The following is a 12,397-nucleotide window of genomic DNA, read 5'->3' on the forward strand; positions in this document are numbered from 1 at the left end:
GGTTGAATTGGTTCGGGCGGCGGGTCGCTGTGAAGGGACCCGGGGCTCGCCGTGTTTGGAAGAGGAAATTTGCTCTCTTTTTGAGTATGTTTGTGTTTTATTTTGTCCGCTATCACAGCGGTTGTGCATTTTGGCGCTGGAACGGGCCCTTTGCATGCAATAAACAAATTTTTTCCAGCACCCGGAACTGGACGGGGTGACTGGGAACACATACGAGGCAGTTTGGGGGGTGGTCCGGCCACAGCGAGACTTTGCCCCCTCCTCTTCCTTCCTGAGGGATCAGGATGGCTTCTGAGGCGCAGGATCCAGCACAACCTTGGGCCGGGGTCCCTGGCGCTTCGGGAAAGGGTGGCGCTTTGCAGAGCGCGAGCGCTGCCTGGGCTCAGGCCGTGCAGAGGGCTGAGTCACAGGAGGCATAGTCTTAACTGGCTGTTGAGTCGGCGCCGGCTTGGGCCGACTGGCAGCAGCTGCAGAACTGGAACGCTTCGGCAGGAAGTGACGCATGGCTTGGGACGACTTCTGTGCAGCCGTGAAACGCTCGGCGAACCCTTCCACAGCAGGTCCGAAAAGGCCAGTGGGGGTGACCGGGGAGTCAAGGGAGATGGGTTTTATCCGCTTCTTTGATCTCCGTCAAATTCAGCCATAAGTGGCGTTCCAGCACCACCAGGCTGGCCATCGACCTCCCAATGGCCTGTGCAGTCGTCTTTGTGGCGCGCAGAATAAACGAGCTGAGTAGGGGGCGCGCCACGACTTCGTCAGCTTGTCGTGAACCTCTGGGAAGAAGGGTGCAGCTCGCTGAGGAGGGTTCTGGCGGCGTCCCGGCAGAAACCACTCGTCTAGGCGGCTGCGAGTGGGCTCTTCAGGCGAAGACCACTCCAATCCGAGCTCCTCGACGGCTTTTGATAGGACACGGATGAGCTCGGTGTCCGTACCAACCCTGGCGTCAATCGGCTCCGCAGACGGCAAGGGGGCGGGGTCAGCAATGGAGCCCGACCAATCCTCAGCATCCGAGGCCGCTAGGGACATACTGTCATCAAGCGGCTCGTCGCGGCGCGCTGATCAGTGCTGCTTGAGAGCGGCGAGCTGTGGGCGGCGAGCTGCAAGCGGTGAGCAGAGAGCAGAGGCGGTGAGCTGATCTTGCTGCTGCAGAACGGCGGCTGGATCAGCTTGCCGGCGAAGGCTTCAAATCTTGTAGACTCAGCGAAGAGCAGTAGATGTCGTCGCTGAAAGAGAAAGCATCAGTGATCCTATGCCGAGCACCTGCTATATAACCAGATGCCCCGCCCATTTTGGCAGGCTCGGGCGCGCTGCTTCGCCATAGGCTCGCGCAGCCGTCATTGATTTCTGCTGTGATTGAAAAAAAGGCTTCAGTAAATCGGAGAAAAGGAGTTTCCCGTAGCGTCTAGCGACGCAGTACGAAGTGAAGTATCGAAAGGGAACAGAGGCTCTCTTAGGTGATTCCAACAGTGAGCAACCGAGATGACCACATATCTGTCCTTACTGCTGCTGTTTGCATATGCCTCCGCAAGCTCTTCAGATCAAAGTAAGTCAGCAGAATATCTATCTACACTGCCAGTCAAATGTTTGGAATAAAGTTTTTTTTAATGTTTTGTATAACATCATTAAAAAACCTTAAATATTCCAAATTTGACCAGTCTCTGTCTATCTATCTATCTATCTATCTATATTCTGTAAATATAACAGTGAACTGTTTTACTCTCAAACGTGCACTGATTTCTGTTGACACTGCAAATAATTAACTCATCTCATGTCGTGTTTGTCTCTGTGTCTAAACATACTCTAAATGCAGAGGCGGACAGTAACTAAGTACACTTTTTGAGTATCTGTACTTTACTTGAGTATTATTTTTTCTGGAAACTTATGACTTTAACTTCACTACATTTGAAAGACAAATATTGTACTTTTCACTCCACTACATATCTATCAAGATCCTCGAAGTAGAAGTCGTTAGCAGCTTTGAAAGTCAGTGGGTGATTTTTTTCTTCTCTAAAACGTGACTTTCTTTTATCAGACAGTTTATCAGTAATCACTCCTGTAGGGCTACATGAAAAGATTTCCCAGCATTTTTTGAACACTGACCAGTTGCTAAAGTGCTTTTGCTTTCGCACTTAAACACACAGCGTCTCCCTGACATGGCTGCTTCAACCCTAACTGCGGTTACTGAAACCACGCTTTCTTTCTTTGCGTGCACATTTGGGTGGCATTATGCTAATATTTCCACATAGTGAGGTAGATATGTGGGGCGTGTTAGAACGAGCCGTTTTAGGGGGGCGTGGCAGAGTCTTAACTTTGATAAAGAATATCTCTTTGGTTTTGAGACTTTAGTCTTTGCAACTTCAGGGATCTTATCTATGCACAATCAGCTTGTAACACTCCAAAGAGAAAGGAAAACTTGAAATCGCATCATATGACCCCTTTAAAGTATAGTTGTGACGTCTTTTTTTTTCTTTTGGTAGAAACCTCCAATGAGGAGATGACCAATGATGAAGTTGAGTGTTTTTCTGTCACTTGTTGTCTTTTTTTCCCCCTGTAGGAGCACTTGTTGAAAAAGGAATCATAAACTAGTTTACATTGACATGATGAAGTTGAGTGTTTTTCTGTCACTTGTTGTCTTTTTTTTCCCCTGTAGGAGCACTTGTTGAAACGGGAATCTTAAACTAGTTTACATTGACATTTGATTATGATAATTGATAAAGCAGATTACTATACAGCAGACAACATTTTTTATACTTAAGATAATTGCCCGTATGCCAACTTTCACTTAAGTAATGGAGTTGTGTACTTTGTCCGCATCTGTCTAAATGTGAATTCTCAATCAAAGTCTGTTCTCTGTAAGTAAACACTGCTTCCTGTCCAGGTAGCTGTAGGGGTCGTTGTGGAGAAGGCTACTACAGAGGAAGTTTGTGCCAGTGTGACTATGAGTGTCTGAGCTTGAATGAGTGCTGTACAGACTTTACAGAGTTGTGTACTACAAGTAAGGTTTCATATGAACTCTCCTCTTGGGCTGTTTCATTAATATTGGTGTAGCATTTGCTGTGAATGCCATGAGCATTCAGGTGTAGTCTAGTCTTTGTAACAGTCTATAGAATCATTTTGATGAGACTGCATTGCTATTATTTCTGATCACAGAGGACTCATGTAAAGGACGCTGCTGGGAGTCTTTTAATAGAGACAATCTTTGTCACTGCGATATTGACTGTGTTTCATACAATCAGTGCTGCACTGATTATGAGAGCATGTGCTTGGTGGAAGGTAAGAATGTAAATTACAAGGAGTATGTGTGTGTAGAATTTAAACAAAATACAGCATATCTGAATGAAATAATACTTAAATAAATGAGCATTGATAACGCTGCAAACGCATGTGTGGTTGTAAATAGATTTGCAACAACTGATACTAATTGTATGTTTTGATGTGACTAACATTTGCAAAATGACTGATTGCAAAAAAATATATAAACTGCATACATATTACTACTACAGAAATATCAAAATTTGGGGGTTGGTAAGATTTTTTCAAGTTTTCGAAAGAAGCCTCTTATGCTCACCAGGGCTGCATGTATTTGATCAAAAATACAGTAAAAACTGTAACATTATGAAATATTATTACAATTTAAAATAACAAATCAATGTAGAAAAGGGTTTTGCTGCTTAGTAGTCCTTTTTTCTTATTTTTTTTTTTTCTCAAAATTCTCCAATGACTAAAGTTCAAAAGAACAGTGTTTGTTTACAATTGTAATCTTTTAGGTCTTTACTGTCACTTTTGATCAATTTAATGCATCTTTGCAGAATAAAAGTATTAGTTTCTTTAAAAATATATCTAACTGACCCCAAACATTTGAACGGTAATATATATTATTTATTAACTAAAATAATTAACAACAGGTTGAAAAAGGAATCATAAACTAGTTTACATTGACATGATGAAGTTGAGTGTTTTTCTGTCACTTGTTGTCTTTTTTTTCCCCTGTAGGAGCACTTGTTGAAAAAGGAATCATAAACTAGTTTACATTGACATTTGATTATGATAATTGATAAAGCAGATTACTATACAGCAGACAACATTTTAAAAATATATCTAACTGACCCCAAACATTTGAACGGTAATATATATTATTTATTAACTAAAATAATTAACAACAGAAATTTGGAATTACAGATGTATCCATCCATTTGTTTAACACTATAAAGCTGCTTTGACACAATCTGTATTGTATAAAGCGAAGCGCTATATAAACAAAGGTGACTTAACTTGATTTGCATGCATCTAATTTTGCCCTGATTTTATGCTTATCTCTGTGACTGTCACAGATACTGCCTTAAAACCAAGAAACACTGCTACCACAGCTCAAAGGACCGCTAACTTATGCCTAAACATAAATAATAAAAAGTCTACAGGTATAATTACTGTAGCTTTGTCACAAATAACCAAATCAAAGTGTATTGATCTTTTGCTTCATGTAACTGTTGACTTTGTAGTAACAGTACTCTTAAAGGGGTCATATGATGCTTTTTTAAAGATCATTATTTTGTGTATTTGGTGTAACAGAATATGTTGACATGCTTTAATGTTCAAAAAACACATTATTTTTCAAATACTGTACATACTGTACGGTCCTCTATGCCCCGCCTCTCTCAAACGCTTCGTTTTCTACAAAGTCCCGCCTTCCGACAAGCACAGTCTGCTCTGATTGGCCAGCTAACCCAGTGCATTGTGATTGGCCGAAAACCGCAAGCACTTGTCTGAAATGTAACGCCCCTTACCATAATCACGAGCGTCACTCCAATGAGGAGATGACCAATGATGAAGTTGAGTGTTTTTCTGTCACTTGTTGTCTTTTTTTCCCCCTGTAGGAGCACTTGTTGAAAAAGGAATCATAAACTAGTTTACATTGACATGATGAAGTTGAGTGTTTTTCTGTCACTTGTTGTCTTTTTTTCCCCCTGTAGGAGCACTTGTTGAAAAAGGAATCATAAACTAGTTTACATTGACATGATGAAGTTGAGTGTTTTTCTGTCACTTGTTGTCTTTTTTTTCCCCTGTAGGAGCACTTGTTGAAAAAGGAATCATAAACTAGTTTACATTGACATTTGATTATGATAATTGATAAAGCAGATTACTATACAGCAGACAACATTTTTTATACTTAAGATAATTGCCCGTATGCCAAGACACACCTCGGTTTCAGTCAATATGGTTTTGCAACCATAGGCAAAACCATTGTACTCAGGTGAAATGACTGAAATTGTGTTCTTACGCTGAAGGAGAAGAGTTAACGTTCCCTGAGGATGAAAGTGAGTCCACACCTTCCGAGGGCCTTGGTGAGCAATAATAATCATAAGCTTTGTTTGTTAAATATGCAAAATGCCACAAAAAGCAACATTTGTTCACAAAGATATGTCGATGATTATAAAATTAAACATTTAACTTTTATTTTGTCAAACTGATGTCCCAGCAGAGACTATTTTTAATGTGCATGTCGACCATAATTGTAGTAGTTTTGTCCTCTCCAGATGCAAGCACCATACTCCCTGCTGTTGAGAACCCAACAGAACATGTTCCAAACAAGACACCATCCTCTCCTGTTCCAGTGAAACCAACAAAAAACCCCACTCAACCTAGTATAGAGAACGACAAATCTGAACCAAAGGAAACTCACAAGGATCCTAGTGACATTGCTCCAATCAGACCAGCAGAAAAACCTCTTAATCCCACCTCAGACAAGAATGGCAAAACAGATAGTATTAAAGATTATCAAGGTGGTAAGATTTTTCATGTTTGATATTCATTGTGGCAAATTTTGTTTGCACTAAGAGCCTTCTTCACTAAGAGTGTTGACACTCTGATGCTAGAATGAATATTTCAATTATGTTAAAAAAAAAAAGAAAAAAGTTTTGGATAATTGTATTACTTTTTGTTTCTTAAATAATTTTTTTTTAATGTTTTTTTTTTTTTTCCTTTTACAGATGATTATGACACTAACCTCTGCAGTGGGCGTCCAGTCAGTGATTTGACTACTCTCAGAAATGGTACAATTGTGGTGTTCAGAGGTCAGTGTGGTACAACATAGTCGCTTTATAGTTACACTATTTATTTTGGTTCAAAGCATTTATCTTTTCCATTTTACACAGAGCAGAATTTTGAAAAAATAATTATTAATCAAAAATTAAATGGAAAGTTTCAAAGTGTAGGGATCTGTGAAACCAAATGTTAAGTGTGAAAAAATGCCACTTTTGGTTTCTTCTCTATAGGACATTATTTTTGGACACTGGACAAACATAGAAATCCTGATCCTCCTCAGTTAATTACAAGTGTGTGGGGAATCCCATCTCCCATCGACACGGTTTACACCCGCTGCAGCTGCCAGGGCAAAACCTACTTCTTCAAGGTTGATACATAGTCATTAGGACAAAACACTTCAATTCACTACAGACTGAGAATCACAGAAAATTAGAACAGATGTGGTGTCAAATTAAATGCTCAACGACAACTGATATGTCCTGTTTTTGCATATTTCACAGGGAAAGAACTACTGGAGGTTTGAGAATGGTCTGATGGATCCTGGCTTTCCCAAACCCATCAGCACGGGCTTTGGACAGATTGGTCATATCACAGCTGCTTTATCTATACCTAAGTACAGAAGCAGAAAAGAGTCTGTAATCTTCTTCAAAAGAGGTAAGAATTGAAAGAAAAATGTACATGTACATTCTGTAAGCACAGTATGGGTGCTTGTTTTTATTAGGTGTGTCAGTGTTGACTTTCAAATTGATTTCTGCAGGTGGGATGGCGCAAAAGTACACATACCAGGTTACTCCAAATTGTGTGAAAAAGCCAAGAATTCCTATGTTGACAGTGAGGACGAGAGCCAGACGACAAGCTGGTAAAGAATCACAAATTTGATTAGAAAATAATGCCATTTCAAACAACACAGCATTACGTTTTTTCATCACGTTTAAATGACAAAATAATAAGAAATTAGACGTAAAGGAAGAGGGGAAGGTTGTGTGTAGACAAGCATTTGTGCAGACATGTGGAAAAGTGAAAATACAATGTATAGTACTTCCTTGGAACAGATGTTTCACCAAGGCTTCAAACAGGACATTTTGTTCCATGTGAGGCCTAACAGACCAGATAAGTGACCTTAAACAGTTTAACTGACACAGAACTCTGAGCATTTTGATTCATTTTAGGATATTTTCTTTTCCCAGCTGCAGCTCTGGGGCAAGTTATCAATATCTCAAAGACCTGGAGAGGATTTCCGACCATGGTGACCTCAGCCGTGTCTGTACCCTCAAGGGTGAAAGAGGAATACAAGTATTACATATTCTCTCAAAGTGAGTGTTATGTCATTCATTAAAGCGGGTACTGGACTCTGTCCCAGCACTGTTTCAGGTTACAGCTAATGAACTTCTCAACCAGGGTGGAGATTTATGCCCGAACGCAGCTAAATTTGTCATGAAGGACAACTGAAAGCCTGGCTAATGTATCTCTCAGCCAGTATTTTAGTATTACTTATATCCTTTTATAGTATTGATTAATATTTTTAATTAGCTTTTATTTTATATATATTTTATATTTTTTAATTTTAAAGTTTTAGGCTTTTTTTTAATTAATATCTTCATTTCAGTTAGTTGCCAAGGCAATTTTTCTAATTTAAGTTTTTCCATCTAATATTTATATTTACCAATAATTATTTTTTTTACAGTTTGTTTAAATTAACTAAAACACTGCTCTCAATGTCACATTTCTGTTCTTGTCTTTCACAGACAATTATCACAGCATCAAAATGGAAAGAGAAAAACCAGTGATCCTCAAACCTGCTACAGGCCCAAAGGAAAACCAGCTTCTTTAAATGCCCAGAAACCCAGAAAAACTGAGTCAATCATCTCTTTCCCTCATGCCATTTGTGGTAAATTTATATTTTTAGTGATGCACTTGTCTTAGGTGCAGTGCAAAACCACCTTTGATAGTAATGCTGCATCTTTGGAGATGGAATTAAGGACAAACAAAGACTTCCTTCAAAATTTTATTGTACGGATGTAAAATCAGTAAAATAACATTGATGGATTGCTCAGAGCTTTAAACTAACAAGCAAAAATTATAATACATTGACTGAAGCCTTAAAGCAGAACAAAAGTATGGCTGTGTTCTTTTGGAGCTATTAATTCAGAATGTGTTGCTTCAGAACTGCTTCACCTGGCAAAACGTCCCCTCACACCCGTGATGCCATCTACAAGAAAGATGTCAAATCCACTTGATTATGTTAAATCTTACTGTGTTAATACAGCTGGGTTAAAAACTAAATGTCTGAAAAAAAAAAAAAAAGATATTTGCCACATTTGGAGAAAATTGTTCATATTCTTACCTCTCTTTACAAAGCCCCTTGAACCACGACCACCAGTCCACTGTCTCCCAGATCCCGTTCGGACTTTAGGAGGCTGAGAGCTGCTTGTGTCTGAGAGAGAAATAATGCAAAGTTTGTGAAACCGATATGAGATATTGGAGGTTTGCCTAATTTTAGTATGTGTGAGTGTGTTTGTACCTGCAGAACTAGATGAAGGTTCCTGGCTTGTGGAAGGCAGACTGGCCACATCTGAGCGCTGGGCTGGTTCCTCCGCCTCAGTCTGTGACACAGCATCAAGTGAAGCTTCAGCACTGCAGAAATATTTATCAGACAGTTATTTTAATAAACACACATTCTACACCACCTACTCCATTATGGAGTCCATGATCTCTCAATAAATGTAACTTCTTATGTCACAACAATGGAAGTAAATTGTGATGCCAGTGTCTCGTTTGGGTAGATTCAAGGGCTCATGTTTACCTGTCTCCTGCGTCCATGAACAAGTCGTCTCTCTCCTCCATTCCACTAGGGCGTGCAGGAGCACTAAGGCCGGGTGTGGAGGTGCTCACCATGGGCACAGACTGAGAAGCATGCTCAATTGCTTCAGATGCCACAGTCTCTGATAAAATTGTCACTGAATGGATTAAAAAAAAGATGATTTAACCAATTGTAAAATGGTAGAGTGAACAGAATTAGGTATATAATGGGATACTAAAACTATTTTGATATAGCTTGTCATCCCTCTGTGTTCGCCATTTTTTAGTTTAGAGCTTTATTAATCCCCTTGGGGCAATTAATTCAGACTTTCGTAGTGCTTCACATATACAACACTTAACACACACATACAAATACTCAAAATACACCAAATACATAAGAGAAGAAAAATAAAATAAATAAATCAACTAAATTTATTACATAAACGTATTGCTTCAGGCACAAAAGTAAATTTGTAACGATTTGTGGAACATCTAATTGACCTTAAACGTCTCCCAAAGGGCATCCACTTAATAATTCAAAGGGTGTGTGCAGTCTCCTATAATTTTATGTGCCATCCTCATCACTTGCTGTTCATAATAAAACGTAAGACTTCGCAAGGGAACACCTAAAATCACAGTATCGTCAGCATATTTTACCAAATAACTATTATTGTACAAACTCTGACAATCATTTGTATATAAAATGAAAAGAACCGGAGAAAGTACACAGCCTTGTGGTGAACCTATAGAAATATTTAACGTGTCGGATAAGACCCCATTAACTCTAACCTTTTGTTTCCTATCTGTTAAAAAATTCACAATCCATAAAACTAAACCATGGTTAAAATTAAACTGACTAATAAGTTTTTGCCCTAAAATAATAGGTTGCAAAAAATTAAATGCAGACGAAAAGTCCACAAACAAAAGCCGCGCAAAAGCTCCACTATTTTCCAGATGTCGACTGAGAGGAGCGATTGAATTCTCAGTAAATTAAAATGTACAAAAAGTGGCCACTGCATAATCCTGCACTTTTCCAAGATTATTTGAAAATTATTTCGACTATTAGGATGCATGGATTTGTACATACCAGGAGCGGCAATCTGTAGTGGGGTTGTGGGCACACTGTGTCCTCCTGACTCCTCCTCATGAGCTCCAAGGAAAACAGAACTCTCAGACATGCCTAAACCTGAAGAACACACAGAAGACAGCATTAAAAGAATAACCAACCAACATCTGACAGAAAGAGCAGTTAAAGAACAGTCATTAGTCTGAAAGAATATAAGGTAATGTGTGCTACCTTGTGAGGGCAGCTGGCAAAGGTCTGAATGAGAGGAGCTGGTCTGCGGGAGGTCATCTGTAGGACCGAATCGAAATCGTGATACGCCTGCGACCTGTGGAGAACTTCATACAACAGAAGAAATCAGTCATGTGGCTAAATGAAAAAAAAAATACAACCACAGCGAAGTGTAAAGGCAAAAATGCATACTGGATTGCTTCAGCAAATCCATCTGAGCGAGGAGGAGGAAGTGTAGGGGTACTAGGAACCATCCTGTCATCATCCTCATAGAAATGCTGCTGTTGGAAAAGCAAGAAAAAAAGATGAAGACAGAGATTGATTGACAAACATTCAAGCTCAGATGCAAACACACCACACAACCAAACCAAGAACCAAAAAGCAACTCACTGCACTACTGGCCATTCCAGAAGTAAGCTGGAGGCCTCGTCCCATTGACGGCCGTCGAACTGGGAGCCTCTGCAGACACATGCAAGTTATTTTTTTAAATGCACATTCCAAGCAACGCCAACAACAGCAAACTAAGAAAAAGCTCCTCAAGCTATGCCACACAGCACACTGAGACCTTTGTACACACCTGGACTTGTGAAGGGAGTCCCAACTCTTGAGCAGGTGGGGCCAAGATGTTTAGACGAGGTGGAAGAGGATGCTGAGGTCTCCTGGGTGATTGGGGGTGAGGTCGAGGGGCAGAGCTGGTGACAGGCGCTTCAAAAGCATCCAATGTGCTAGTTTCAACTAAGCCGCCACATACAGATGAAAGGAAAAGAGAAGGTGCTTTAAAACACCAACAAATGACTTCATGAAGCTTAAAGGCCTCAATCCTTTTCATTGTAAATACATGGAAAGATCAACATGATGGATGCTACCACACGTTTTTTCAGACAGTTAGGTCACGCTGACTTACAGCTCTGAGAATCTGCCATGCGTTGGGTGGAGTCTGTCGCTCCAAGACTTTCCTCTGTCTCAGTGCCTGGATCTGTGGGATCAGGGCCCTTGGAAAGGATGGTGTGGAAGAGAGGTTAAGAATTAGCGGAAAGAACATTTCTAGTTAATTTCCTGGGTATAACGTTTTGATTTTTAGATACACAGAGAACGTTTGTCCAAAGCTCTTTAGAGCAGAATGGGTTTTAATGACTTTATTATCATAAAAGATGTGTAAAGGGTGCATAGTCAAACTGAGCCTGTTGCACCAGCTATTCATAAATATATTGCATAATGGCAAGCAGCGGTTGGATCATTAAAATGGCATGAGACAGCTCACATCGGAAACTTATGCTTTCATAAACATCTCTGATGTTCAGTCCAAATGTAGGTGTTTGTGCTTCACTAAAACCACTTGTCTACACTAGGGTTGGGCAAACTAAACTGAAGAACTAACTCACTTTCAATTCAACAACCGCATCCCAAAGGATGTTTAATTGGAATGATGGGAAAGGGAATTTACTGAACATCACTTCATAGATATCCATTCACATGAAGGAAATTTCATTAGGCCAGCAAAAGCTTTGTAACAAAAACCATGCATAGATCATAATTTTAGACTAATTATGGCCATTTTTTCAAGTAATTAGAGGAAGAACACTACCGTTCAAAAGTATTTAAAGAAATTAGTACTTTTATTCAATTCTTGATCAAAGTGACAGAAAAGGCATTTATAATGTTACAAAATATTTCTGTTCTTTGAACTTTTTATTCAAAGAATGATAGTATAACATTTCCACAAAAATCCAATCGATAAGAAATTTTTGAGCACCAAATCAGCATATTAGAATGATTTCTGAAGAATCATGTGACACTGAAGAATGGAGTAACCGCTGCAAAAAATTTGGAGTAACCGCAGCTTTGGCATCACAGAAATAAATTACATTTATTAAAATATAAAACATCTTAAGTTGTAATATCTCACAATATTCCCATCTTCATTTATCAAAAAAATGCAGCCTTGGTGAACATGAGACTTCTTTCCAAAAATAAATAAATAAAATTAATGAATAGATGTTATTTTATCATCATGATAAAAATTTTTCATATCAGTCAATATTAGGGGTGTAACGGTACACAAACATGTACACATACGTACCTCGGTTTTGACATCACGGTTCGGTACAGTTTCGGTACAGCAGGGGAGGGGGGGATTTTTTTTTTTTTTTAATTAAACAGTGGTTCTGAAATAAATTCAGTTATAAATCAATTCAAAAATCTACCTCGACTTATGCTCTAAACCAGGGGTGGGCAAACTTGGCCCTTCCAGGCCACTTTCCT

General features: G+C 39.5%; 2 protein-coding genes across 4 annotated transcripts in view; one reads left to right on the forward strand and one right to left on the reverse strand.

Annotated features, from left to right (window-relative positions):
* The first annotated feature begins 1,391 nt into the window (after positions 1–1,391).
* LOC107726437 (proteoglycan 4-like) lies at positions 1,392–7,896 on the forward strand. 3 transcript variants are annotated; one of them, XM_016536003.1, is made up of 11 exons: positions 1,392–1,543; positions 2,879–2,995; positions 3,151–3,273; positions 5,286–5,342; positions 5,535–5,783; positions 5,988–6,071; positions 6,273–6,409; positions 6,543–6,696; positions 6,800–6,901; positions 7,230–7,355; positions 7,788–7,896. In XM_016536003.1, the coding sequence occupies exons 1-11, from the start codon at positions 1,480–1,482 to the stop codon at positions 7,871–7,873; spliced, it is 1,299 nt and encodes a 432-aa protein (XP_016391489.1). In that variant the 5' UTR covers positions 1,392–1,479; the 3' UTR covers positions 7,874–7,896. The 3 variants fall into 3 exon arrangements, with proteins under 3 accessions (XP_016391489.1, XP_016391490.1, XP_016391491.1); XM_016536004.1 differs by having other exon boundaries at positions 5,535–5,780; XM_016536005.1 differs by lacking the exons at positions 2,879–2,995; positions 3,151–3,273.
* Positions 7,897–8,167: 271 nt separating this feature from the next.
* The window catches only part of LOC107726408 (nucleoprotein TPR-like), a 36,816-nt gene continuing 32,586 nt past the window's right edge, over positions 8,168–12,397 (reverse strand). Inside the window, exons 42-51 of the mRNA XM_016535964.1 lie at positions 11,040–11,127; positions 10,713–10,870; positions 10,526–10,594; positions 10,328–10,416; positions 10,139–10,242; positions 9,929–10,027; positions 8,846–8,999; positions 8,564–8,676; positions 8,387–8,476; positions 8,168–8,251 (exon numbers count right to left, since the gene is read on the reverse strand). Coding sequence (XP_016391450.1) covers positions 8,214–8,251; positions 8,387–8,476; positions 8,564–8,676; positions 8,846–8,999; positions 9,929–10,027; positions 10,139–10,242; positions 10,328–10,416; positions 10,526–10,594; positions 10,713–10,870; positions 11,040–11,127 — 1,002 coding nt within the window. The 3' untranslated portion in view covers positions 8,168–8,213. The remainder of the gene's footprint in view (positions 8,252–8,386; positions 8,477–8,563; positions 8,677–8,845; positions 9,000–9,928; positions 10,028–10,138; positions 10,243–10,327; positions 10,417–10,525; positions 10,595–10,712; positions 10,871–11,039; positions 11,128–12,397) is intronic.

This window comes from Sinocyclocheilus rhinocerous, unplaced genomic scaffold (genome assembly GCF_001515625.1).
Source record: "Sinocyclocheilus rhinocerous isolate Xijiao unplaced genomic scaffold, SAMN03320098_v1.1 scaffold605, whole genome shotgun sequence".
Taxonomy (NCBI): Eukaryota; Metazoa; Chordata; class Actinopteri; order Cypriniformes; family Cyprinidae; genus Sinocyclocheilus; species Sinocyclocheilus rhinocerous.